Source organism: Eleutherodactylus coqui, chromosome 6 (assembly GCF_035609145.1).
Source record: "Eleutherodactylus coqui strain aEleCoq1 chromosome 6, aEleCoq1.hap1, whole genome shotgun sequence".
Taxonomy (NCBI): domain Eukaryota; kingdom Metazoa; phylum Chordata; class Amphibia; order Anura; family Eleutherodactylidae; genus Eleutherodactylus; species Eleutherodactylus coqui.
In genome coordinates, this window is record NC_089842.1 from 172,985,790 (window position 1) to 173,012,758 (window position 26,969).

At 42.9% G+C, this 26,969-nt stretch overlaps 1 protein-coding gene across 5 annotated transcripts in view; it reads right to left on the reverse strand.

Moving 5' to 3' along the window:
* DAAM1 (dishevelled associated activator of morphogenesis 1) overlaps window positions 1–26,969 on the reverse strand; it is a 188,686-nt gene that overhangs the window by 10,388 nt on the left and 151,329 nt on the right. For all 5 annotated transcript variants that reach the window (XM_066608225.1, XM_066608227.1, XM_066608223.1 and 2 more), the window contains 7 exons: window positions 23,356–23,462; window positions 14,614–14,702; window positions 12,741–12,909; window positions 10,907–11,014; window positions 7,213–7,273; window positions 5,267–5,398; window positions 604–774 (listed from right to left, as the gene is read on the reverse strand). In XM_066608225.1, coding sequence (XP_066464322.1) covers window positions 604–774; window positions 5,267–5,398; window positions 7,213–7,273; window positions 10,907–11,014; window positions 12,741–12,909; window positions 14,614–14,702; window positions 23,356–23,462 — 837 coding nt within the window. The remainder of the gene's footprint in view (window positions 1–603; window positions 775–5,266; window positions 5,399–7,212; window positions 7,274–10,906; window positions 11,015–12,740; window positions 12,910–14,613; window positions 14,703–23,355; window positions 23,463–26,969) is intronic.

The following is a 26,969-nucleotide window of genomic DNA, read 5'->3' on the forward strand; positions in this document are numbered from 1 at the left end:
TGAGCGCTGGTTCTTGTATTAGTCTTAATGGCCACAGGATCATTGGGATGCTAGTGCTTAATAAGACCAGTATTGTGGCAAATCTGTCAACAACTTTGTATAAAAACTCTGTGATTGATTTGTATACTGGTCCTGGGTAGTGTTAGAGGCCATATTAAATAAAGTATTTTTTAGTTCACATGGCCATTGAAAGGGGTTTTCCCACACTTGAAAATTATTCCGTATCTACAGGATAGGGGGAAGAACTATCTAATTGGTGGCGTCTGATCGCAGGGACCCCACTGATCACGAAAATGTGGTCCCGTGGCCCCTGTATGAATGAAGCACACTGCTACTCAATTCATTACAATGGGAGTGCCAGTGATATCCGAACAGTTGAGCTCAACTATCTACAGCAGTCCCATCAAAATGAACAGAGTGGCAGCACACATGCTCGTCTGCCTGTCTAATCCTCTGTGGGGTATAAAGGACCCCATATCTTATGATCAATACGAATCCTAGCGGTTGGACCCCTACCAATCAAACATTTCTCCCCTGTCCTGTGGATCATTTTCAATCCTGGGAAAACCACTTTAATGCAAAAGAAACGTGACATTTTCTAACCTGTGCCTCTATACGTGCTCGACGTTCTTCCTCTTCCTTCTTCTTCCTCATGTTCTCGTTTTCCTGCTTGGCTTCTGAAAACGCCTGGAGGAATTGATCGAAAATACCAAAGAACTCATCTGGTTGTACCTTGTTGGTTTCCTCTCCAAAATGTTTGGCCGATTTTAGAAACTAGAAGAATATTAAGAAAGGCAATGGTAATATGAATCCTCAGTGTAAAGAGAGCAGAGGAAGCGCCAAAAGGTTCTCATACACCTGGATGAAAATGGCTGATTTCAACCAAAACTATCGTTTTTGGACCGAAATATAAAAATGAATGATGGTTTTTGCCAAATCTGGCACGTTAGAAATTTTTGTCAAACTGTCTGTCAGAAAGATTGTTAGGTCCTTTGCCTGCTGTCATTGAACATGTATTGACAGTTTGTATAACTGTAATGACCAATATGGATTAACATATTAGTGTAATTACATGCCATCATTCTAGAATAAAGGATTACTCACTTCAGAGTTACAATAAAAAATCTCAAGCTTATAACAGCACAAAAAAAAAAAGTAATCAATGTTGACTCCATCAGTCATCCTAGCATTAATGTGCATGGCTGCATCTGCAAAACAAATGTTCGCTAGATGATTGTTTTTTCAACCATCAACCTACCTCTATCCAATGTATATAGCAACCTTAAAGGGGTAGTCCTGCAAAATTTGTTTTTAAAATTTCACCCAAATGGGTACTTAGAACTGTCAATCTAGAACTGCAGTCCTCCTGGTCTTTGTAGTAGTACAGACACTATGCGACTGCTGCAGCCAGTCAGAGGACATGGACGCTGTTCTCCTGGCACATCCGCTCAGAAGCTTAAGTAGATATGCCAGAAAATGGTATTTGACCGCTGTGGCCTCTGATTGTGTGAAACGGACATCACGTGACGCTGCAGCCAAAGACCAGGAGGAAAGCGAGGCTGCAGCGCTGGATCACCGGGCAGAGGCTGGTTAAGTACTAATTGTTTTATTAGTTTAACGGTTTTGGAAATAAATTTTAAAAACTAGTTTTGTAACCGGACAAAAGCTTCTACACAGCAGTTATATCTGCATTACCGGTAATCCCTGCCACAGGCCATGCACATTCGAACAGCACATTTGGTACATACATGCGAAGTCATCTTTCATCTAACCAGTGACAGTGAATGCAGGAGGCACACTTTTCCTACAGAAAAACAAGGGCCGCACTGCAGGAGTCGGGGAGCTCGCCCTCGCCAGCACTTTGAAGTGGCTAGGATCCTTTTATTAAAGCCAAATGTGTGTCTGGGGGCCATATTTGTGTTTTTCTTACTTTACAAAAATAACATATCATTTAGAAGAGGCAAACTATCCCTTAAAGAGCAGCACAAAGAAAACACAGCGCTGGATTCACTTTTCCCCTCTGTAATTAAAATTGTTAATTACATGTTAGTGAACGAGATGTACAAAGTGTGTGAATCACAGATGTCTGGTGATTATCTATATACCGTATATACCGGCGTATAAGACGACTTTTGAACCCCGAAAAATCTGCTCTGCAGTCGGGGGTCGTCTTATGCGCCGGTAATTCAAAAAAAAAAAAAGTGTAAAAAAAAAAAAATTTATTACTCACCTCCCACGGCGTTCCGTCGCGCTCCGGCAGGATGTCGCTCGCTCCGGCAGGCTGTCGCTCGCTCCTCGTCCCCGCCGCAGCATAGCTTTCTGAATGCGGGGCTTGAAATCCCCGCTTCCAGAAAGCTAATACACACGCCGGCAGCCATGACAGCATTGAATGGCTGTGATTGGCTAAAGCACACGTGGCTTCAGCCAATCACACTATTCAATGACATCATTGAATGGCTGTGATTGGCTGAAGGCGCACGTGTTAGCAATCACACCCATTCAATGATGTCATTGAATAGTGTGATTGGCTGAAGCCACGTGTGCTTTAGCCAATCACAGCCATTCAATGATGTCATGGCTGCCGGCGTGTGTATTAGCTTTCTGGAAGCGGGGATTTCAAGCCCCACATTCAGAAAGCTATGCTGCGGCGGGGACAAGGAGCGAGCGACATCCTGCCGGAGCGAGCGACATCCTGCCGGAGCGCGACAGAACGCCGGGGGAGGTGAGTAATAAAATTTTTTTTTTTTTCTCCACTGAATACCGGCGTATAAGGTGACATTTGGGGGGTCGTCTTATACGCCCCGTCGCCTTATACGCCGGTATATACGGTATATACTGTGTGTATGGCATGAAGAGATTTTTAACAACTCTCTCAACTATAGAGGAGTTATTGCGGTAATCACTTAGAAGAGTCTCAATTAATAGATTCCTTTATTTAGGAACTCCGTCTGTTAGCCTGATAGGTTAGCAGTTACAAACGGAGGACCTGGCATTTTGTTCAATGCACAGATATCCAATTGTTTCTAATAGCTGCATGCAATGCTTTACTTCTCCCCTGGTGGTGCTGTAGGGACACCAAGCACATGATGCTGGGGTGCTCAATAGATTACATCTGATCATTTGGGGTCCTGGCAGTGGGAAACCGTGTGATCAACTAACTTTGGAAGATCCTTTTAACCAAAAAAAGGGATTGTGCAAAACAGATAACTCTTTTTTTAAAGCAGTTAAGCTATAAACAGAGCTGCTAATTGTTTTCACAGATATTCCTATAAATTTGTATAAATCTGTAGCTCTGAGAATCCCAAGTACGCCCTCTTTGAATTCTATGATTTAACATATCAGGACAAAAGAAAACAACAAAACACTGGGGCCTTAGAAGGTCCTAAAATTACACAAATACAACCCTTAGATTGACACCACATTACAAATTACACTGTGTCATTATTAGAGATGAGCGAGCAACAAAAAGGTCGGGTGCTCGTTATTTGAGCCGAGCTTTTTCTAATGCTTGAGAGCTCGTTTCGAGTAACGAACCCCATTGAAGTCAATGGGAGACTCGAGCATTTTTCAAGGTGCCCAATGCTCTGCATTGTTTTCAATGGAGCCGCGGCTGCTGCCAGTGACTCCATTGAAAACAATTACCCCTGAATTGTTTTTTATGGAAGGGCTTTACATATAAGCCCTTCTCTGGAAAACAATAATTTTAGCGTAAAAAACAAACAAAAAACTTACCCTCCGATGCTGCCATGTCCCCCGCGGGGATGAACACCACATCTGCCACATGCGGCAGATGTTTCCTTCATCCCCGCTGGTAAGAAGAATTCCCTGCTGCTACATCTGTGACAGATGCAGCAGAGGAATTCTTAAATTCCCTACCGCAGCTGTCACACATGACAGCTGCGGTAGAGGATCCTGCTGCTGGCATCCGTCAATTGATTTCAGGGAAGGGCTTTAATATCATGTGTGGCAGCTGCGGTAGGGAATTTACGAATTCCTCTGCTGCATCTGTCACAGATGTAGCAGCAGGAAATTCTTCTTACCAGCGGGGATGAAAAAAACATCTGCCGCATGTGGCAGATGTGCTCTTCATCCCCACGGGGGACACAGCAGCGGCAGAGGGTAAGTTTTTAAAAAAAATTTTTTTTTACACTAAAATTATTGTTTTTCAGGGAAGAGCTTATATGTACAGCCCTTCCATGAAAAACAATTAGGGGTGCCAGCAGACCATTGTTTTCAAGGGAGCCGCCGGCAGCAGCCACGGCTCCATTGAAAACAGGTGGGGAGGAGAGGGACTAAATTTTCTCGAGTACTCGAACACCACGTGTTTTTAGGTTCAAGTAACGAGTATTTCGAGTATGCTAATGCTCGAACGAGCATCAAGCTCGGACGAGCATGCTTGCTCATCTCTAGTCATTATATATAACAAAACTAGGCCTAAATACAGACACAGTGTGTGAAAAATTAAGAACACCCTTACTGCTTCAATAGGTATAAGGAGTGTAACTAGCAGTCTAGTGCTGCTAATAAAATGCCCTTGATTAACTGATCAGCAAGTGTGACCACCTCTATAAAAGCAAAAGTTTTGGCAGTTTGCTAGTCTGGAGCATTCAGGCACATATCAACTCAATACTAGATTTTTTTATGTCCTGATACGTACAGAGAATTCAAAGAAGGTGTACTTAGTTTTTCTCAACTCTCTTTCTAGATTCCAAAGACCACTACAATCATCCTCTTTCAAAAATGACTGACAGTAGACAATGTTCAAAAGGTAGTAAGATGCTTTAGATTCAGTGTTTCTTTAAAACAAGAAATGCTGATTGCATGGAAATAAACAGTTTCCCCAAAATCTCATTCACCATTTCAGCTTTTAGAAGCGAATCACTAAGCTTTCCCTGGATCCAGAATAGGAAACCAGCTTTGCTATACTGTGTGAGAAGGGAGAGATTATTACATATGTAAGTAGATTTGCCATTCAGGAGTCTGTAAAAGGTTTTGGTAGAAACCTGTAATGGCAGGGACAGTGTATTAAAATGACTGTGAGGAAAAGTGGAGTTGCTACTGCTTTTATTTTCTAAAGCAGAAATGAGAAATCTGAGCGACGGCCACTGCTCCCTTGGTTTCCTAAATCTCCTGCCTTGTGTCTGCCATCAGCAGCTATATAGCATCCCTGGTGTATAATCTGCTGCGTGATACAGAGGCCGTAGAGCTTTGGGTAGCTGCTGTAGAAATGCCGACGGCAGTGTGGACTTTAGAGCTGTGAACTCACCAGCTCCTTGGATTCAGCAAGAAGGTCTTCTACATCCGAGAAGCTGAAGCCCGCCACGGTAATGAACTGACTGACAACCGACACAAACTTATCTCCGGGTATGGGGGGCTGAGACTTCTGATATTCCAGCTCCTAGACAGGGACAAAAATGGTCTATGAACCAGAGAAGTCACAGAGGTAAAATGCACAAGACCTTTGCTGCCTACACAAATAATGCAGAATTACTTAGGGTCCGTTTAGATGAGCCGATTTGTTGTTTGATCGAGCAGCCTGTTCATACATGCCGATACATTGTTCGTTCAAATGAGAAATCGTTCAGTCATTCACATTCACTGTATAAGTGTGCGAGAACGACTGAACAATTGTATTTAAACTGAACAATTAGTGAATGAGCCAACGCTGATTTTTATACAGTTAGTCCCCGACTTGCGAACAGTTTCCGTTCCAGGAGCCTGTTCGCAAGTCGAACAAATGGTAGTATGGAGCGGGATCGCGGGTGGATCCTGCTCCATACAACGTCGGGTGTAGGCTGTTTCTTACAGCGGGCACCCGGCGGCAGCAGTTCCGACGAGCCGCGCCGCTCGGCTGAACTGTTAACACTTTAAATACCGCTCTGACAGCGGTATTTAAAGTGCTAACAGTTCTGACGAGCGGCGCGGACCCGACGTTCAGGGGACCCGTACAGCGTCCCACGATGAGATCGTGGGACGCTGTGTGGTTGCTAGGCAGCCGGGGACCTCCTGAAAGGCCCCAGGGCTGCCTATGCAGAGTGCCCAGCAAGCGCACGGCTTGATAGGCGCTCTGCATAGACAGCCCTAGGGCATTTCAGAAGGTCCCCGGCTGCCTAGCAACCGCGATCTGACCGGACAGGCTTCTATCAGGCTCGATAGAAGCCTGCCCGGTCCCTGCACAGTATGATGTAATGCCATAGCATTACGTCATACTGTGCAGGACAGATTGTTGGTATCTTGCGAAATTCGTAACTCGAATGTTCGCAAGTCGGGGACTATCTGTACTTGCGTAAAATGAACAATGAAGGAAAAGTAAACTATTTACACTGAACAATCATTGTTCATTTTCGCTTGTTTGAACAATAATTGTTCTTTCTAGAAGGACCTTTACTGTAAGTTGGCCATACACAAGGCCACCGAGGAGATACTGATAACATGCCAGACTGTAAGGCCATGTTCAGATGTAGCATATTTATTTTAGGGTATGCTACAGGCTTATCAAGTCTGCAGCATGGGATATAAAGAAATAAATAAATCTTGTTATTTGTATAACGCCAAGTTATTCAACAGCACTTTCAGGTAATTTATTTATTACCCCCCACCAAGCTGGGTACTCATTTTACCGACCTCGGAAGGATGAGTCAACCTTGAGTTGGCTACCTGAACCATGTAGGGAACCATGTAGGGATTGAACTTGCAACCTTCAGGTCGTGTGCGAGAGCTTAGGACTGCATTTCTGCTACCTTAACGCTCTGTGCCATACGAGGCTCTTGATAGGACAAGGATCAGTTTCAAAATTTTGCATTGTGTTTTAGCCTTCCTAATTTAAAGTGCAGAATTTGTAGCAAATTTGTGGTGGAAGATTTCTGCTACAGCTAACTGTAGTCTTATCAGTCTCCAGAGTCATGCGATAAGCCTAAAAATGAACAGCAAGGCCCCACTTTAAAAAAAAATAAAGGAAGAACCATGCCTGACCAAAAATAAACAAAATAACAGAATGCACCATTCTATTACTCAAATGCATTGTGGATGGGATAATATAACTGTCGCTGTAACATATCAGCAGCAAAACTGTGCATGTGCCCTTAGGGTACAATGACACGGCTGGTCATGGTGCGGCAGGGCATGAACGTGTTTAAAGAAACCCTTCCCCTTCACAGTTCTACGCGAAAGAAAATAAAAACAGAAATACATTGATAATAAAGAGCTACTTACACTTTCCACAGCTTTCAAACCGTTCCTCAAGGTGGCGATTTCTTTGTCCATTTCAGTCATACTACAGAAAGAGGAGAATGTAAGTTATGTATATGTAGATGACATTATAGGCTGTCCTCACAGAGACATCTGGGAAATCTCTTCTTCTAGTCATCTATATGTAACAAGAATATATCCCAGAACAGAGCAGCGAGGAATCATGTCCGCACTTCTTCCTCTGGGATTGCTTCAACCCCTGTACTGGCTCCTATTTCCAGTGAATGATGACTGATGGGACTCTTATATGGCAGATCTCACACTCCAATATTATGTATTCCAGGTACATATGGAAACAGAGGCTTAAATACACTACATATGAAAAACAATAGGAACAATAAACATGAAGTAAATAAGTTATTAATTGGTAGAAAGGACCCTGTCCATGTGAACTTGCAATCTACAGGGGAAGAGGGAAGGGGACAGCAGATGAGGGGAGACGCTGCTCATGTATTGATGGCAGCGGGGTTACTGTAGGTTGTAGGCTTTTCTGAAGAGGTGGGTATACAGGTTCCCGATAGGCTGGGTTCACACAGGGCAGATTTGCCGCGGTGTGGCCCGGCCACTCGCTTTTCCGTTGCGGCTGGCGCTCCACAGAGGAGAGCGCGCCCGCGACGAAAATTAACAAAAAAGAAAAGTAAATACACATGCTGTATCTTTTGAAGCTGCGGTGACCGCAGCCACGGTTGCAGCCGGACTTACCGCAGCGGATTGGCCGTCCCGTGTGGACGAGATTTCTGAGAAATCTCGCCCACATAGCTGGCTAATCCCGAGATTAGCGGCCGCGGCAAAACCGCGGCAAATCCGCCCTGTGTGAATCCAGCCTAAAGCTTTCCCAGCTGGTAGAGAGTCTATGTTGGGGTAGCGAGTTCCAGAGTATAAGTGACGCACGGCAGAAATCCTGGAGATGATTATGTGAGCAGGAGAGGAGGGAGTTTTGAAAGGACAGCAAATTGTGGGATTTTGGGATATTAGGTTAGAGATGTATAAGGGGGGTGGGGGGTTTGTGGACAGTCTTGTAGGTAATTGATGATATATTGATATGGATTCTCTAGACAACAGGCAGCCAGTAAAGGAATTGGCAAAGCAGAGAGGCATGAAGTAAAAGGGGGAGAGGAAGATGAGGCGGCAGATTTGAGGATGGACTGGAGTGGGCGCAAGAGCATTGGATGGGTGGCTTCAGCGAATCTGCCCAATTATGCAATGATGTGCCACTGCACAGCTAAGCAAACTAACGAGCTGAGAGACTAGCATTATCTAATCACACTGGGGCCATAACAGCAATTATATTGGATGGCAAAGACCGTTTTAAGCCCAATTTACATGGGACGAATGTCGGGCAAACAATGCCCGACAATCGTCCCTGTGTGTACTCGCTCCTGTACTGTTGCACAGGAGTGACTATCAGTGACTCACAGCGGGCAGCTGGAGGAGATTTCATTCCTTGCGCTCCCCTGCCCCTCTCCATTCACTTAACATAGCGGCTGTTCAGTACTGAATGGCTGCCGTTTACACTGAATGATTATCGTTCAAGGTTTTATGCAGCCTAAACGATGAGCGATGATCCTGAACGATGAATGATGAGTGTAAATAGCAGCCGTTCAGTACTAAACGGGCGCTGTGTTAAGTGAATGGAGAGGCGCAGGTGAGAGCGAGGAGAGAAATCTCCTCCAGCTGCACCAGCGCCCCTGCTAGCCGCTCCGTCAGAGAGCCAGCGATACTTGCTCCTGTGTGCGGGGATTAGTGTCTGGCATTGTTTGCCCAGCATTCGTCCCGTGTAAATGGGGCTTTAGACTGTGTGGCCATTGAAAAACTAAATCTGGGGTCCCCAATTCCATAAATTTTGTACCAACAATACAGCTGCATTTATTCATTTCAGGAGGCGGTGTGCAGAGAGTTACAGAGCTGATCTCTGGCACTTCCAGGGGTGCCGTTAGGGTGTTAAAAGATCAGGTACCCAAGGAACAAGGCATATATCCCAGCCTACACACAAAATGATTCATATACATACACAGCTATCAAATATTACTGCTGTACCAGGACCAAACATTACCATCATACAGCGAATATTACCAGTGATACCAATATAGAAAAAGTCCAAAATTACCGCCACACCATTACCACTGCCATTATCACTACACAGAGACTCATATTAAAGACCTGCTGAGTTCTGTAACAGCTCTGGGAGGCTCATTTGCACGCAAATGAAGCTGAAAAAGTACTAATGGGCATTAGTGCCCATTAGTACTTTATGCAAAATGATCGCTCAAGATGGTTATTCTTCTTATCTTTCAAACGAATTTTGAGCGATCATCTTTGCGTGTAAATGGGGCTTTAGAGCAAGTTCAGGTTGTCTTATAAATACTTGGTGGGGACTTGCGGTGTGGATTCTGCACTGCAAATGCACAGTGAATTGCAGTACAATACATTTGAATGAGGCTTAGAAAACACAACCCATATGTAGCGAAAATTTTCAGCACAGAAAAACAAGCATGCCTTGGATCTGTAAATCTGCAGCATACTTATTCTATTGCTGGAATGCTGCAGATTTTTGCTGAGGATTTCTCCCTTTGTAATGTGAAGGATGAAGTCCACGGCTAATCTGCAACACAATCTGTAATACATTCGGATTTTGCTGCAGATGCTTTACAGTTTTGCCACGCAATTGTGGTAAGGTTTGCGGCAAACATCTAAACTCATCCTTACTAAATAAAAACCACTGAACAACCTCACTCACCTTCCTTACATCCTCACCAACATACAGTCCCATATAATATCCATAGTCCCATTTAAAAACCTCCTCCTCCCTTCATCCCCATCAGTATAGTCCTACATAAAAGCCTTGGTGCTCTCACCTGATTCCCTCCAGCGCACGGTCCCATGTAAATCATGTCACACCCCTCCCAAATACAGCCCCCCTCTCCACCTCCACCTGCAGCGACACCTAGCAGAGCAGGAGAGGAGTAGGGTAGCACTCCCGGTCTTACAGCTGCTCTCCTCTACAGAAGGGCAGCTGAACAGCAGTGATAATGCTGGGGACCTACATTAAAAATGAGGGTTCCAGGGCAACTGCCAGCCCTGTTGGATGTCACCTTGTTTACCAAAAACACATAAAATTAAGAGTGGTAGTCTCATAATGACTAACAATTTGTAAATAGAAGCTGATTAGCTGATTACCACGGCTCCGGATTCCACCACCCACAATGACCAGCCAGAAAAAATACAACAATAACCCTGCAGTGCCATTCTGGCTCACAGGGGTCAATGAGATCAGCCCTCAAGGAGCTCCCCCTAGTGGTGGCTACAGGCAGACAGGACTTAGTCATTACAACCAAAATGATAGGTAAAAACTTTAGGCACTTAAGGTATTTGTATACAAAAATTGTAGTTGACATTAAAGGCTTTTCCTTTGGAGAGGGATTCCAAGTGACCCTTTGTAAGATACATTCACTAATTAACTGTCATGGATATTCAGAAACTGAACAGCTTGGCTATGGCAGCTGCCACAGGGGCCAGATTGTGGGTTCTCCCAGGACTTCTGTATCCTCATGCTTGAAGCTTGATAATTCAATCTATCCCTTGCTTGCAATCTGCAGAACATATGTGTAGCTTTTCTGCACTTGCTATATTCAGCTCAGTTACAGGATTGCAGACTTACTTTACTTTTGCAGCCTCAGGGACACTCTGCAGCTCCTCATGTAGACTTATAATCTTAGGATACTTCTTTTCTACCACAGTTATTAGATAGTGCAAAAGGGTGATATTCCTGTAATGACAAAATACAGCTTAATACGATATAGTGAAAATATGATCATCAAATAATAGCATAAGCATGGCTCAACTAACTAAAGTCTGAGAAGCTGCCAGTTACTTTCTGCCTGTTTTATGCCCTAATATGGCATGATGTGTTAACAGAGGAAGGGTCTTCTGGCAGCTAGGACCCCTCCTATAAACCAGAGTCTAGGCTGACACAAGATTGTATAATCTGACATACTATAACCAAGATGGAATGCTTCATATTTAGACACATGACTCTAACTGATATAAATGAATAATAATCATCCAGTCCGGTTCTGCTCCGAATGCAAACACCATTCACAAAATATGGAAATCAATCCAGCAAGTGCATCAAATTTGCTTCAGGATTCAAACAGCTGAATGTCATCAGAACCATCCCTCTTCCTAATATTACATCATACCGTCCCCTAGGGAACCATTTTTTGCAAGCATAAAACAAACTGCAGCTCTTGAGGGAAATTAGTGGATCTCTCATGCTGGATTGTATATACAACACCCCCTCCGAGAGGTCAGCGAAAGGAAAATGCATAAACCTCCTGTAGGAGCCTAATAAAAGGTTTACTCTAGAATGCTTTAGTCTAAGTGATCACAAAGGCATTTCTTCTGCTGAGTAAGCAGTAACCAGTGTATGCAGTGCGGGGCAGTAGTGGAGGTCAAGCAAATAAATCACTACCACAAGTGGGACGCCAAATTGTATATACACAGGTGAGTTCATCAACACAATGCAGACATTAGAGCGCTGTTCCCAGGTATATCCACAATAATGTAATTCTGTTCATTACAGTGCTGTGCAAATGTTTTCGGCAGGTGTGGCAAAATTGCTGCAAAGTAAGGCCGCCTGCACACGGGCGGAAATCCCGCCGCGGGATTTCCACCGCTGAAAGTTTGCATAGGAGTGCATTACAATACGCACTCCTATGCAGACGGCCGCGGTTTGGCCGCGCGAAATCTCGCGCGGCAAACAAACCGCGACATGTCCTATTTTTGTGCGGGGCACGCACTCACCCGGCCGCCGGCTCCGGTCTGCGCATGCCGGCACATGAAAGAGCTGGGGCCGCCAGGCGCGGGAGAGTACGCGCTCGTCCCTGCAGGCTCTCGGGTCGGGTCCCGCGGCGAGAATTCTCGCTGCCGGATCCGACCCGCTCGTGTGCAGGTGGCCTAAGAGGTTTTTTCTAAAATAAAATACATCTGTTAGACTCCAAAATTGTTTTCTGCAGCAGGACCACAACCCCAAACATCCAGCCAATGTCATTAAGAACTATCTTCAGTGTAAAGAAGAACAAGGAGTCCTGGAAGTGATAATATGACCCCACACAGCCCTGATCTCACATGATCCAATCTGTCTGGGATTACATGAAGAGACAGAAGGATTTGAGCAAACCGACATCCACAGAAGATCTGTGAGGTATTATTGTATAAGGTCTCCACCAGAATAATTGGTGGAGACCTTGAGTGACAGCTAAGGGCTAGGTAACGCCCCCAAAGGTCCTGATTGGCTGTCTGATGCAAGGTCCTAGTAGCGTGGGGATTTAGTTATGGCTTGGATGGAGGGTTAGTTTCTGTGTTAGGCTTACTAACTAATTATTAGCTGTAAATCGTTCGATGTGAGAGCACGACCGCAATAACATAGAAGCATTATACAATATATGTAATGATTTTTTTTTCTTAAGTTACAGCTTTAAAAACCCACTTACTTGTCGATGCTGGATTTGGTATCAGCGATCTTATTTAAACTGGAGATTTTAAACCCGTATGCGTTTCCCCTTTGTCCTTTGTTCATGTAGTTTCCAAAAGCCAGGACAACTTCCAAGAGCTGCTTTAAACTTTTACTCTGCAAAACCTGCTTGGATGCTGCGCAGATGGCTGTGTACAAGGAATAGGACAAGAAATCAAGTAAGGAAGGAGTTTAGAGTAACATGCTGTAAGGCTTGAACACCGAAACTTCAGTCTTCAATTCTCACTAGCACGTGTGACCTAAACAAGGTTGAAAGGGAGTTTGTTCTACTGAATCTTCCCCATAAAACTATATATCAGTCTGCTCCTTCTGCTCTATAACATCATGCCTGCAGATCAGACTCCCTTTAAAAAGGAACAGTAAGCTGTCCTGAAATGTCTTTTTTTACAAATGCTTGTATTCTTCATAAAATAATTGTGAAGCCTTTTTTCATATACCTCTGTATTGTTATACATCCTTGAAATTTATGATACATTGAGGACTGGGGGTTAGCATCCTTCTCTGTCCCTAAAGTCTGGCATTGTCTACAATGACTGAATAATGTTTATTTCAATGAGACCCCAGCCTGCAGTTACAAGCGCCGGCCACTACACGGAGGTCGCCGCAGAGGCTTCCACTCTGACCTCTGTGTTATTGAGGCGCTGACAGCCTGCGCCCGCCCAGCTGATCAGTCGGGGTCCCGAGCAACGGACCCCAGCCGATCAACTATTGATGACCTATCCTGATGATAGGTCATCAATAGTATTTTACTAGAAACCCCATTTTAAGTAAAAATTCTTCAAAATTGTTATTTTATTGGAAATAAGTATTTACTGAAACAGAACAGGTGCAGCCTTTCAATTTGGGGCCCCACTCTTAACTTTGCCAAGGGCCACACTTTATCTAAAATCAACCCTGCCAGTACCTACAGTTGAGGTTTGCATACCACGCTGTGGTTAGGATCACACTTCTAAGACAAGCTAGCCAAGTGTCATTTATACAAGACAGGGTACTTCATAGTACAGTCATTTAGCTAAAAGGTTAATTGGTTCCTCTTACTAGACCATGGCTTACATGAGATATTTTGGATCTGTACACTGCATTTCTGACGTAATAAGAAGCCTCACATTACAAGCGATGACGGAATGGATGAATAATGCCTCAATGGATACTTTGCCAAGCATCATATAACATCATCCATTGGTGTATAAGTTCGCTTCAGATAAAAAAGGGTGGACTCATCCATGGAATGGTGTTGAAAAGGCTACTGTCAACTTCTAAAATTGATGAAAACCAATGTGGTGCCCTCAGATTGACTTGCCACATATGAATGCTAAACATAATATTGTTTCGCTTTTCGGTATGTTGCTGAAATACAATTTGTATATCTTTTTTTCACTTTAATCTTCTATGTCTCTTTTGATATTTTGGATGTCTTTATCTCTATTACTATTGGTATCTTGTGTGTATATCAACTTTGTATCACTTTAAGTTTATTAATATTTAGCCAGTGTATGTGAACCTATTTGTTCTCTCTTTCTTGTGATTAGTAACTCAAACTGTCTTTTGACAAGAGGAAGAAGCCATTGCGTGCACCTTCCTTGTACACAGAGATTCAACTACAATAGTATATGTACTGTATATCCAACCGTGGGCGGAATGGGTGGGAATGGCATAGGTTGCAATAAAAAGTTATCTGATTAAAGAAAAAGTCCCAGACAATCTCCTTTAAAAATTCATGAATTTCATCTTCAGGAATTTTGAAGATGTTATAACCCGAGAGAGACCTGCTGAGATGACAGGTTCCCCTATAACCGCAATGGGAGTATTGACAGGGCAGATGGCCAACTTACCTTCCACCTTTGGTTTGACTTCAGCAATCCTTTCTGCAAACTTCTTTTTGAAGTACAGAGACTGTAGCCGCTGTTGATAATGGTTAATCCTAGAAGTAGCAATCCAATGATCAAAATATGAACTTCACACAGACTAGAAAGCCAATAACTAACTAAATGTATAAGAAGCCATAAACAGGTCACAAACAAAAAAGAAAAAAACAACAGCAGCAGCAAAGCAGTCCGTAGATATCATGGAAATCTGCTCATCAGCCATATTCAGCAGTGTGATCGTTTATCTGACAGATTAAAACTTATCTGACCCTTATCAACTATAAAAACTACACATCATATTTCTGGTTTAAGGGGGGGGAGGTGTCATCAGAAAAGTACCTCTTGTAAAAATCATTTTTTTATGTTAAGATTTATGTTTAGATTTTTTTTTAAATTTTCAATGTCATGATCTATATTGAAAAAAAATTCTAAAGTCTTGCATTTTTCGCAGTGACCACTAGGCTGATACTTCCTGTTCTTTGGAGAAAGCTTTGCAGCAGTTATCTCATTATTATGACAGGCAGGATTACAATCAAAGATAACACTTTTTCTATATATAGATAACACAAGATCCACCATTTATAACAAGTATGATCTCTGCCCAGGTCACAGAGCATTTCTAGAACAGTCCCCCATACAAATCAAATGGCCTCTCCCCTGTCTATTGTGTGAATGGCCCACGAGGCTGCTGTAAAGCATTTCTAAATGCTGTTAAAGGCAGCTCAGGAAAGATGGCCGCCCTCATCGTCATATACAAATAATAAAGAAAATAAAAACGGATTAGAAAAATGGAAAATGTTTAAAGAAAATATAAGTGATACGTTCCCTTTAAGGATTTGGCTAGCCGGCTTTTGCCTGTTGAATTGAAGCTTCTAATTAAGGGGGTATTCCACTTAGTGTCTGTAATTTCAGAGATAGCTAAGAACAAAATGCTCTGCTATTTCCATCAATCCCACTGAAAAAAAAAAAGAAGGAGCACAGTGCCACTCCATTAATTTCAACGGGGCCGACGAAAATAGGCAGGCATAGCATTTGATGGTCTTCTCCATTGGAATGAATGGAGCTATGCATGTCAAACCAGCGTCCCATTTGCTGCTACATTAGGAAGATAGAGAGAAGCAACCTGGCATTGTAAAAAGGGGGATACAGGTTACACGTTCTCAGGTTCATGGGAGTCCCAGCGGTCGGACCCCCTCCGATCTATCAGTTTTCATCCATCCAGTAGATGGGCCAAAACTTGAAAATATAGCCACTAATCGGGCTACCCCTTTAAAGAACAGTTTTAGACGTATTACGTCCATTTCACGCTACCCATGCAGTATGGCTAGCTGTCACAAACGGTCATTCGTCCCTCAGCTATTTTACCCCAGCCCCCTACACTCATGCATACTCAGCCAAGTATACATATGTTGTGAATGAAAAGAGGGGAGAAAGGTTTTATCTCCCCAGAACAAACGGATTTTCAACTGCCCTATTATTTCCCCACCAATCTATAGTTAGTGTGTACGGCCACCCTTCGTACTAGGAATCCCTCAAGGTGCTGGCTGTCATGCCTCTAGGAGCGACTGTAAATAAGGGGCAAGAAGCATATTCAGTCCCATGACATGAAACCCCAAACCCTGTAATTACTGTGCATATTAAAAGCTTTCATGAGAATCTGCTCTATCATACGCTAGATGAATATATGACAGCACCAGCTGCTACCAAAATATTTTCTCAACCTACAATTTACTTTCAAACGCATCTGATTCACATTAGGAACAGGTCTCAGCCTCAGCCTGCCACTTTAATTTTCAGATTCACTTTGAAGGAGAATTCAGACCAAGACACATTTGTATATATTAAACATGATGTCATGTTACAATGGTCACGTCAGCACATCGTCCAATGGCTCAAGCTTTACATGGACCGCTGAACATGAAGTCATATTAGTTGGCATATTAGATCTTGCTCCAAAAGTTCTGGAGGTGAGAAGAAAGTGGCTTATTGTAGTACCTTGATTAGCCAACCAGAAAAATTATATTTTCAAGCTTTCGACTTGAGTCACAGATTATAGCAAAAGAAACGCATATACACAACAGAGCAGATATAGGATGTGATTAATGACTTGGCCAATAGGATTGCACATAATGGACTAACACACTCACACCAAGTATCTGCTCTGCTGTGTATATAGGTTTCTTATGCTATAATCTGTGGCTCAAGTCTGATGAAGTAGCCTCAAAAGATTGCAAATATTTTTCTGGTTAGCCAATAAAGATATCACCTTTAAGTGTCTGCGCAGTTATACCATGGCATAGTTAACTTCTAACCATCTTTCTCCCTCTTATACAAGTACAGTCCAGCTTTCCCTGTGCACTCCATTAACTTCATCCATGCTGAATCTTCACTTTCACTGCTTCCTTTTTATCGTACATGTTTATTCACAAAAACAACTGGTTATCCACTATGTGATTGTTCTCAGTAAGAGAAACCAAGTAATCCTGTAGACATGATACTTGTCACAGAGACGGAAAAAGTCTATAGACTAAATTATTTGGCCCTTATCACAGTTATAGACTAAAATGTATATACTTTAATGGAAATTTAACTTAAAAACATGAATGGGCTCACACACATGCGTATCGCATGGACGAACAAAACAACCACACAAAAACACAAAGGTCGCCTCTTCCTTATCTCAGGAAACTTATGGAGGCTAGAAAAATCAATATTGATAAAGGACTACTAATGTTAGGTCCTCTATTTTTTATTTGTATCACATAGGAGGTAGGAGGAAGGCTCTATCTGCTGTAGGGCGCCTGTAAGTATAATGCCCCCCGCAGAGTATTTTAGGTAGGGAACCTCTTCCTAACAAAAATTCGCCCCTCTGTGATTACAATATAGCGCTTAGCGCATGACGAGATGGTTCAAATAGGAGAAACTCCAAGAGAACTAGACCCTTATGCGCAAGAATTACGGCGCAGACCAGGGTTATTCAATTGCAGTATGCTCGGCTCAACGCGTTTCCCCACACGAATGTGGTTCATCAGGAGCACAAATATTTTGAAGAAAGAATGATAAATCAGGATGATAACTGATTCTGCTTTTTGTTGTTTTTTCGTGATAAATAGATATTTTAAAATATTAGAACAGGGTGGCTTGGGAAAGCGCAATTTATGTGCTCGATCATATATAGACTGGATCACAGCATCTGATTTATTCAGGACAATTTCGAGCACTAAATCGCCATGGCGTGTCTCTATAGCCAAGTTCTTGGGAAATCCACACAATGGATAGCTATAGTGACAAATAACAGTACAGCTAGGGCTGAATGCGATTCACTACAAAAAGCCCACAAGTAGATCTTGCCCAGAACTAGGTATTGATTGCCGCAGGCAAAAGAAGTTGTTGCAGAGATAAATGCAACAGCCCCAAAAAGGCTAATAAGCCCTAGAGATTTTTTGACCCTTATTTGGTGTATTAGCTGCAGATGGTGCAGCCAGTTTCAAGAGTCAGCAGCTCATGAACAGCAAATAGTTGTTGCAGAGATAAATGCAACAGCCCCAAAAAGGCTAATAAGCCCTAGAGATTTTTTGACCCTTATTTGGTGTATTAGCTGCAGATGGTGCAGCCAATTTCAAGAGTCAGCAGCTCATGAACAGCAAATAGTTCTATCATAAAACCCAGTGAGGGTATTAGAGGAGCTATCTAATAGAGCCTGCAAGTAGATGTCAGATATCTAATTCGCCAAAGTATCCCTAAAAACACCCAATAATAGAAAAACAAATAAATAAAAGGATAAAGCCTGTGGCTCTGATGGTGAGCCACCATCAGAGCCACAGGCTTTATCCTTTTATTTATTTGTTTTTCTATTATTGGGTGCTTTTAGGGATACTTTGGCGAATTAGATATCTGACATCTACTTGCAGGCTCTATTAGATAGCTCCTCTAATACCCTCACTGGGTTTTATGATAGAACTATTTGCTGTTCATGAGCTGCTGACTCTTGAAATTGGCTGCACCATCTGCAGCTAATACACCAAATAAGGGTCAAAAAATCTCTAGGGCTTATTAGCCTTTTTGGGGCTGTTGCATTTATCTCTGCAACAACTTCTTTTGCCTGCGGCAATCAATACCTAGTTCTGGGCAAGATCTACTTGTGGGCTTTTTGTGGTGAATCGCATTCAGCCCTAGCTGTACTGTTATTTGTCACTATAGCTATCCATTGTGTGGATTTCCCAAGAACTTGGCTATAGAGACACGCCATGGCGATTTAGTGCTCGAAATTGTCCTGAATAAATCAGATGCTGTGATCCAGTCTATATATGATCGAGCACATAAATTGCGCTTTCCCAAGCCACCCTGTTCTAATATTTTAAAATATCTATTTATCACGAAAAAACAACAAAAAGCAGAATCAGTTATCATCCTGATTTATCATTCTTTCTTCAAAATATTTGTGCTCCTGATGAACCACATTTGTGTGGGGAAACGCGTTGAGCCGAGCATACTGCAATTGAATAACCCTGGTCTGCGCCGTAATTCTTGCGCATAAGGGTCTAGTTCTCTTGGAGTTTCTCCTATTTGAACCATCTCGTCATGCGCTAAGCGCTATATTGTAATCACAGAGGGGCGAATTTTTGTTAGGAAGAGGTTCCCTACCTAAAATACTCTGCGGGGGGCATTATACTTACAGGCGCCCTACAGCAGATAGAGCCTTCCTCCTACCTCCTATGTGATACAAATAAAAAATAGAGGACCTAACATTAGTAGTCCTTTATCAATATTGATTTTTCTAGCCTCCATAAGTTTCCTGAGATAAGGAAGAGGCGACCTTTGTGTTTTTGTGTGGTTGTTTTGTTCGTCCATGCGATACGCATGTGTGTGAGCCCATTCATGTTTTTAAGTTAAATTTCCATTAAAGTATATACGATGTAGACATGATACCTTTTAATGGCTAACAAAAATACATGATGTTATAGCGAGCTTTCAAACCTGATTGGGGTTCTTCTTCAGGAAGAACCCCAAGTAGGTTCAAAAGCTCACTACAACATCATGTGTTTTTGTTGGCCATTAAACGGTATCTTAACAAGATTAATTGGTTTCTCTTGCTGTGAACAAATCACATTTTGCTCTACAGGCCAACATGGTACCATGGTACTGTTTACTTTTTACCTAATAGTGATCCACTCACACAGTTTTATGTATATATGTATAGTAACCTATATGTATACTTCCTTATATTTCTGTAAACTCTAGTGAGCAGGACCGCTCACCCCTATTGTCCAAGATGTGCATTGTTTTATTACTGTATGTTATGACCTATTTTCTGTATTCTTTCCCCAGTTTGTTAAGTGCTGTGAAATATGTTGGTGCGATATAAAAAAAAAGAAAAAAAGTATTTAATATCACATAGATGTTGCTGCGAACATGGTACACGCCATTTGTGCCCTACATCGTAGTTCTAGTAAATGAGGATACCCAGCGATCTGCTGCATGTAAAGAACTTGCATTCAGTCTCAGGATGGATTGCTGGCTTTGTACCCCTGCTATGTCAACAACTGTCAGCTACGGCTCGCCAGCCATATTTTGGTTCCCACTGTAATTATTTATTAAGCATTCCTCCTCAAAGCATAATAAATATTTTATACGCTACGTCTGATGTGTTGTTCTTGCATATGTTGGAGTCATTACTTAACAACAAAAAAGAACCGTGGAACAATACCTCTACAGCGCCACCTATTAGAAGGCAGCATTCCTGCAAGTCAATGTTAGATGCTTTATACAAGAAAAGATAGCGTTCCTGACCCACTGCTTAACAGGCATGGCAGCGTTGGAAGATATTTCACTTTGTATGAGGGATTATATCATCCACTAGTCTGCACAAGCTTATGTGGCACTTTCAGATGTCCCAAAAGGAACAAACAGGGCAAGATGATGGCGGCTGGTCTTCCGCAGTTTGGTCTGCCCATTAATCTTTAAAGGCTTCCTCCTCCACTACCCAAACATGAGGCACTAATCTCAAATTTCTCAGATTAAGGACAATAATAAATGTTACTATCCACTATCAATCAGGGAATTGTGGGTAACGCTACACAGGGCCGACATTATGCTTTCTTCAGCTAGATACGATCTCCAACTTGTAAACCTTGCAGTTGAGATGTGTAAAAAGGAACATGAAAATTCAATATTCTCCAGCGACGAGACACGATAAAACAAATACGAACGGCTTCCAAAACGTGATATTATATGAAAAGAAAATGTTTTGCAGCTGTGAAAAGACGAAGTTTACACTTTCCCAACAGAGTTCTGAGAAAAGCAAAGAATAAATGTATCTCCTCTGTGCAATTCACCTGGGAGCGCAGTAAATGTGGAGATTTAATTTAATTCCTTCCATCTGGCATAGATTTTTATTACTAGATTTCTCTTTAGATTTGTGTATGCGCTTTCTGCTAAACAACAAAACTCAAAAGAAGCCACGATGCCCACATAGAGGGCCAAGGTATTGTGCAAGCTGCACTGATAGTCCTGAGGAAGATCCATCAGTTCTCTAGAAACTAGTGACATCATTTGGGTGGGATAATGCAGCCTATCATGACATCGCAGACGGCTCAGTTAATCAGTGATGTCAGTTTATCCTAGGAAATTAGCTTATAGTTATAATATGGGCACATTTTGATGAGACAACACTGTCCAACACCTAGCTATTTGCAGTCGATGCATCTAGGAGGGTCTCCAGCCATCAGCACTGGTTGAGCAAACCCACATAGATGCAATATACCATATTACTTGTCACAACAGGCTATAAGGTGTGGCGCTAATGCAGGGATGTCAACTTGGGGAACCCTTCGCAGGGTGATAGTTGATCAGCATGTCACGGCAAAATAGGAGGGACCTTTTCAAAGGGTGTAGCTTATATAAAAGGGCAGGGCTCAATATATTCAGACCCCGATATGAAGATCAAGACCCAGATCCACTACCCAAACATGAGGCACTATTCTCAAATTTCTCAGATTAAGGACAATAATAAATGTTACTATCCAATATAAATCAGGAAATTGTGGGCAACACTACACAGGGCCGATATTATGCGTTAAAGGGGTTGTTTAAGTTCTAGTTTAACTGAAAAACGCTTTTCCCATGCACTAAAATAACAAAGTAGTGTCTGACGGCACTACTCCGGGTCTCCCCTGTGACATTACGTTTACAGGCTGCCCTGGCCCATTTACGGGATGCCACAGGCGCTGCAGCCAAGAACCGAGCTCAGCAATCAATCGCTGAGCTCTGTAATTGGCTGCAGCAGCTGTGACATTCTGTTAACAAGGCGGGACTGCAGCCTGCAAACAAGCAGAGGCATGGAGGACTAAGTACCTGCACAGGACATAGTAGGGGCACGGAGAGGCAAGTATATCACTGTAATTTTAGCGCATGGGAAAGGGTTTTACAGATTATCTGTAACTTGGACAACCCCTTTAATTTCAGACCCCAGACTCTCTAAATACATAAAAAAATATACTATGTTTATATCAATTAAAACTCAAACCTCTAGCTTAAATCAGACCCCAGACCAAACCCCTTAGAGGATAGGACACAGGCACAGCAAAAGGACAAAATGCACCATTTTTAGTCTTTATAGCTGGCAACAGGGTGAAAACTATGTGTTATTGGGTGACTGGGTGAGGGAGACTGACAAGTAAACTACTATGCCTAGTTGGAAAGTAACGAGTTGTCATGAAGACCATCAATATGTAATCAGTGGGGTCCAAAAATGGGGCTGTAGTGTGCATTAGTGGGCCCTTCAATGTTTGTCCAGGCACAGTGGCACATCTGTCACACACTGGTGTCCTGTCCTAGTTATGCATATTCCTGGAAAACCTTCACTACTGATCTTGGCTTACATAAAACACAGATGAAGATGGATTTAAAGGGGTTGTCTCGCGAAAGCAAGTGGGGTTAAGCACTTCTGTATGGCCATATTAATGCACTTTGTAATATACATTGTGCATTAAATATGAGCCATACAGAAGTTATTCACTTACCTGCTCCGTTGCTGGCGTCCCCGTTGCCATGGATCCGTCTAACTTCGGTGTCTTCTTGCTTTTTTAGACGCGCTTGCGCAGATCTATCTTCTCCATTCGGCTCGTCTCGGCATCACCGGCATTTTGGCTCCGCCCCCTTGTACGCGTCATCGCGAAGCTCCGCCCCCGTCACATGTGCCGATTCCAGCCAATCAGAGGCTGGAATCGGCACATGTGACGGGGGCGGAGCTTCGCGATGCCGCGTACAAGGGGGCGGAGCCAAAATGCCGGTGATGCCGAGACGAGCCGAATGGAGAAGATAGATCTGCGCAAGCGCGTCTAAAAAAGCAAGAAGACACCGAAGTTAGACGGATCCATGGCAACGGGGACGCCAGCAACGGAGCAGGTAAGTGAATAACTTCTGTATGGCTCATATTTAATGCACGATGTATATTACAAAGTGCATTAATATGGCCATACAGAAGTGCTTAACCCCACTTGCTTTCGCGAGACAACCCCTTTAACTTAAAATTTAAAAAAAAATAAAAAAATTCATTATATTTTTACTGTGTTTAGAATCCGCTCCTAGCTTTGGCTTGAGAAAATAAAAAAACAAACAAACATTCAGATGGAAAATACTAAAGGAAGGTCATGAGTAGTTGATTGATTGTCACTGTATGAGCAACATGCAGTTTACAATTATAGGTACCTGCTCATCTCGAAGAGGAACCTGTCAGGTTTGGCCATACGATCCAGCTCATGTTTGTGCTCCTCCAGCAAGTCAATGTCACTCTTCTCAGGAACAAACTTCAGGAGCTGCAGAGGATACAGAGAGTGTAAGAAAACTCTGCACATTCAATGTTATGAGCACATACTACAGACTGGATGTACACCATCCTACCAAAAGGATTGGGACACCCGAGCAAGAATCGTAAATAGTATTTATTTCCATATGTTAATACTTAGTGGGCCTCCTGTGGCCATAACGACATCGGATACTCTCTGTGGCATACTTTCTTCAAATGTCTGATACACTTCAGCTGGTATTTCCCTCCACTCATCCTGCAAATATCTGGCACTTCCTCTCCAATAAGATGCACGCTGTTCATATTTTCTGACCTGATATTTCAGTTCGTCCCCAAGATGTTCAGTAGGGTTCAAATACAGACAGAGGTGTCCAAATCCTTTTAGCACTATAGTGTATATATTATAATGTACAGTGAAATTCCTCTAACTAATGACAGATGCCCTGAGATTCCTTTGGGTGCCCATACAGGGTAAAGATCTTCCGCTATAACTGCATGCAGATCCCAGCTTATTGCCGGGCAGCACCTGCGCTGGTTATTGCTGCGATTGGCAAGTTGAGGTGCGGCAGGGTGATAGTGATTCAGAGGTGGTAATAGTGGATCAACCGCAGCATGTAAGGGTACCCCAATATATTGATATCCTAAATGAAGTTCTAATGGACAAGGCATGCATGAGCTTTATCACCTAGGATTTACTACCCCCCGGGGGCCCATATATAATGGTGCTTTGTTTTTTAAGTCTTTTCTCCTCGTACATTTGGAGCCAGTGTGAGCGCTCACACTGTAGACTTTGGAGACAAATTGCTCCACAAATTGTATTTTGCTGGAAATCTTCCCAGGCCCGTTCCCTTTTAATGTGGATTGTATTACTGAACAATACCTTACGAGTATAGGAGCTGGCGTAAGTTGTTTGTTTTGTAGCGAGCCTCCAACTCTTATATTAGAAGAATTCTTCACTTATTTTGTTAGATTTAAGAAAGGTCACTGAAGTTAAAGGGGATCTACAGGTTGACGCTCACATAACAGTCTTTACGCTTGCTAGTATGCACTGTTCTAGCATTCAACCTCCAGTTCTTTTATAGGGGGTTATGGGTGCAGGGAGAGGTGCTGCTTATTTACTTGTTCTTGCTTATACAGGTAGTCTCTATTGATACACCAATATCCATCCGAGCTATGAGGAGTACACTGGAAGTATCCACAGAGCAAATATAAGATGTCCGAGACCTCATACACAAAGAGGCGGTACAGCAGCACATGGAGTCCCACGCGGCTACGTACGCCACTGTGCAATACCTGCTCAGGTGCTCTATGTGCAGAGATATTCTCCCCTAGAAGTTTTGAAGAAAAAGGAAAAAAAAACCTCTGTATGGAATTGGCTCTGCAGTATACTGAAATACAGTAAGGGCTCATTCACATGAATATAAATACACTGCGTGTTACGCACGTATTCTTTACACGTGATACGAAGTAAATAAAGGCCATTGTAAGCAGCATGTCCTATTTTGGTGCATTTTATGCACAGAAACAGCCCATTGAAATCAATGAGTTTGCAAAAACACGCAGAAAACCTGTGTATTCGCTGCATATTTATACAAGAGATCAGAGAGATTGCTTGTGTTTTTATTTTTACGAGCATAGAAAAAAAGCAATAGGCAGAAATATGCAGGGAATCAGCGTATTCCGGTCCATGAATACAAGGACTGAAATACACAATACGACAGTGTGAATGACCCCAAGGGACAATTCTTAAATGCTTGTAATAACATGCAGTCTCCTGTAGATGGCGCTAATGTTTTCTTTGAGGAAGTACGGCATTATTGCTTGTATACTGCAGCAACTTTTTTTACGCAATGCAAACAGGGAAATATATTTTTTACGATACTATATCAAAAGGGCAGCTCAGTGCTAATGATTAAAATACCATGCGAATCCTTCCTAAGGCTGGGTGCACACGGAACGGAAATCCAGCGGCTTGGCCGCACCGAAAATCTCCGTGGGAGAGCCGCAGCTTCAAAACCCATGGCATTTCACGGCAGGTTTTGGGGCGGTTCGGCCACTGGCATTCCGTTTCGGCTTTCTCTCCCCATAGAGAGGAGTGAGGCCACAACGGAAAATAAAAAAAAGGATTGACATGTTGCGGCTGTCAATTCCACGACGCATTAGCGGTTACACCCGGCTTTGCACGAGACGGATTGGCCGCCCCACGTGGACAAGATTTTTGCTAAATCTCGTCCACATCGCTGGCTAATCCCAGGATTAGATCCACAAACGGATCCATACATGCGGAGTTAGTAGGCAATGCTGTAGCTGTTGCGTGATGCAATGATCTGTATAACAGCGCCAACACGTGGGAAGCGTCATTTGTCAGAGACAACGTTCTGCACAGTTGTGAGGACGTTATGGCAGAGCTGACAATTCCAATGTGATCAAATAGTTGGGGCCCTTATAGTGGGTGCCTCTGTAATAAAGGTATATGCTATATTATGAGGCATAGTATCCAAGATTATGACTGCATACAGTAAGATTGGAAAAACCGCATCTGACAAACACCAGTGTGGACGGAAATGTGTGTTGAGTGACAGAGACAGATGATCATTGCACAGAGTTCTGATGAAAAAGAAGGGGACTACAGCTTTGGTGTTTGGCATTTCCTTATTTTTGTTCCCCTCTGTATATCCCTAATGCGAGTATAGTGCTTCTTGTATATGACAATACTGAATGTTAAGGCTATGTTCACGCAGGGCAGAATTTGCTGTGGAGTATTCGTGGTGGGCCTTCCGCAGATTTTCTGTGCGAAATGCGCACCATAAAGTGTGTTTTTTGACATGGAATTCACCCCCTCATTTGAAAAGGTGGAATTCACACTACAAAACCACTTAAAATTGACATGAGGAGGACTTAAATTCTGAACCGCAGGTCTATTTCCACAGTGAAGTAGGTTGGTCGGAAACACATCAGTGGTCTTGTCCCCACATTATTTTGGACCAGTGAGGAGCCTTATATTAGGGGTCTAGTCCTAACATTATGGTGGATCTCTGGGAAGCCTTATATTAGGGGTCTAGTCCCTACATTATGGTGGACCTCTGGTGAGCCTTATATTAGGGGTCTAGTCCCCACATTATAGTCGACCTCTGGGGAGCCTTATATTAGGGGTCTAGTCCCCACATTATAGTCGACCTCTGGGGAGCCTTAATTTAGGTGTCTAGTCCCCCCATTGTGCTGGACCTCTGGGGAGCCTTATATTAGGGGTCTAGTCCCCTCATTATGGTGGACCTTTGGAAAGCCTTATATTAGGGGTCTAGTCCCCACATTATTTTGGACCTCTGAGAAGCCTTATATTAGGGGTCTAGTCCCCACATTATAGTCGACCTCTGGGGAGCCTTATATTAGGGGTCTTGTCCCCACATTATAGTCGACCTCTGGGGAGCCTTATTTTAGGTGTCTAGTCCCCCCATTGTGCTGGACCTCTGGGGAGCCTTATATTGGGGGTCTAGTCCCCTCATTATGGTGGACCTTT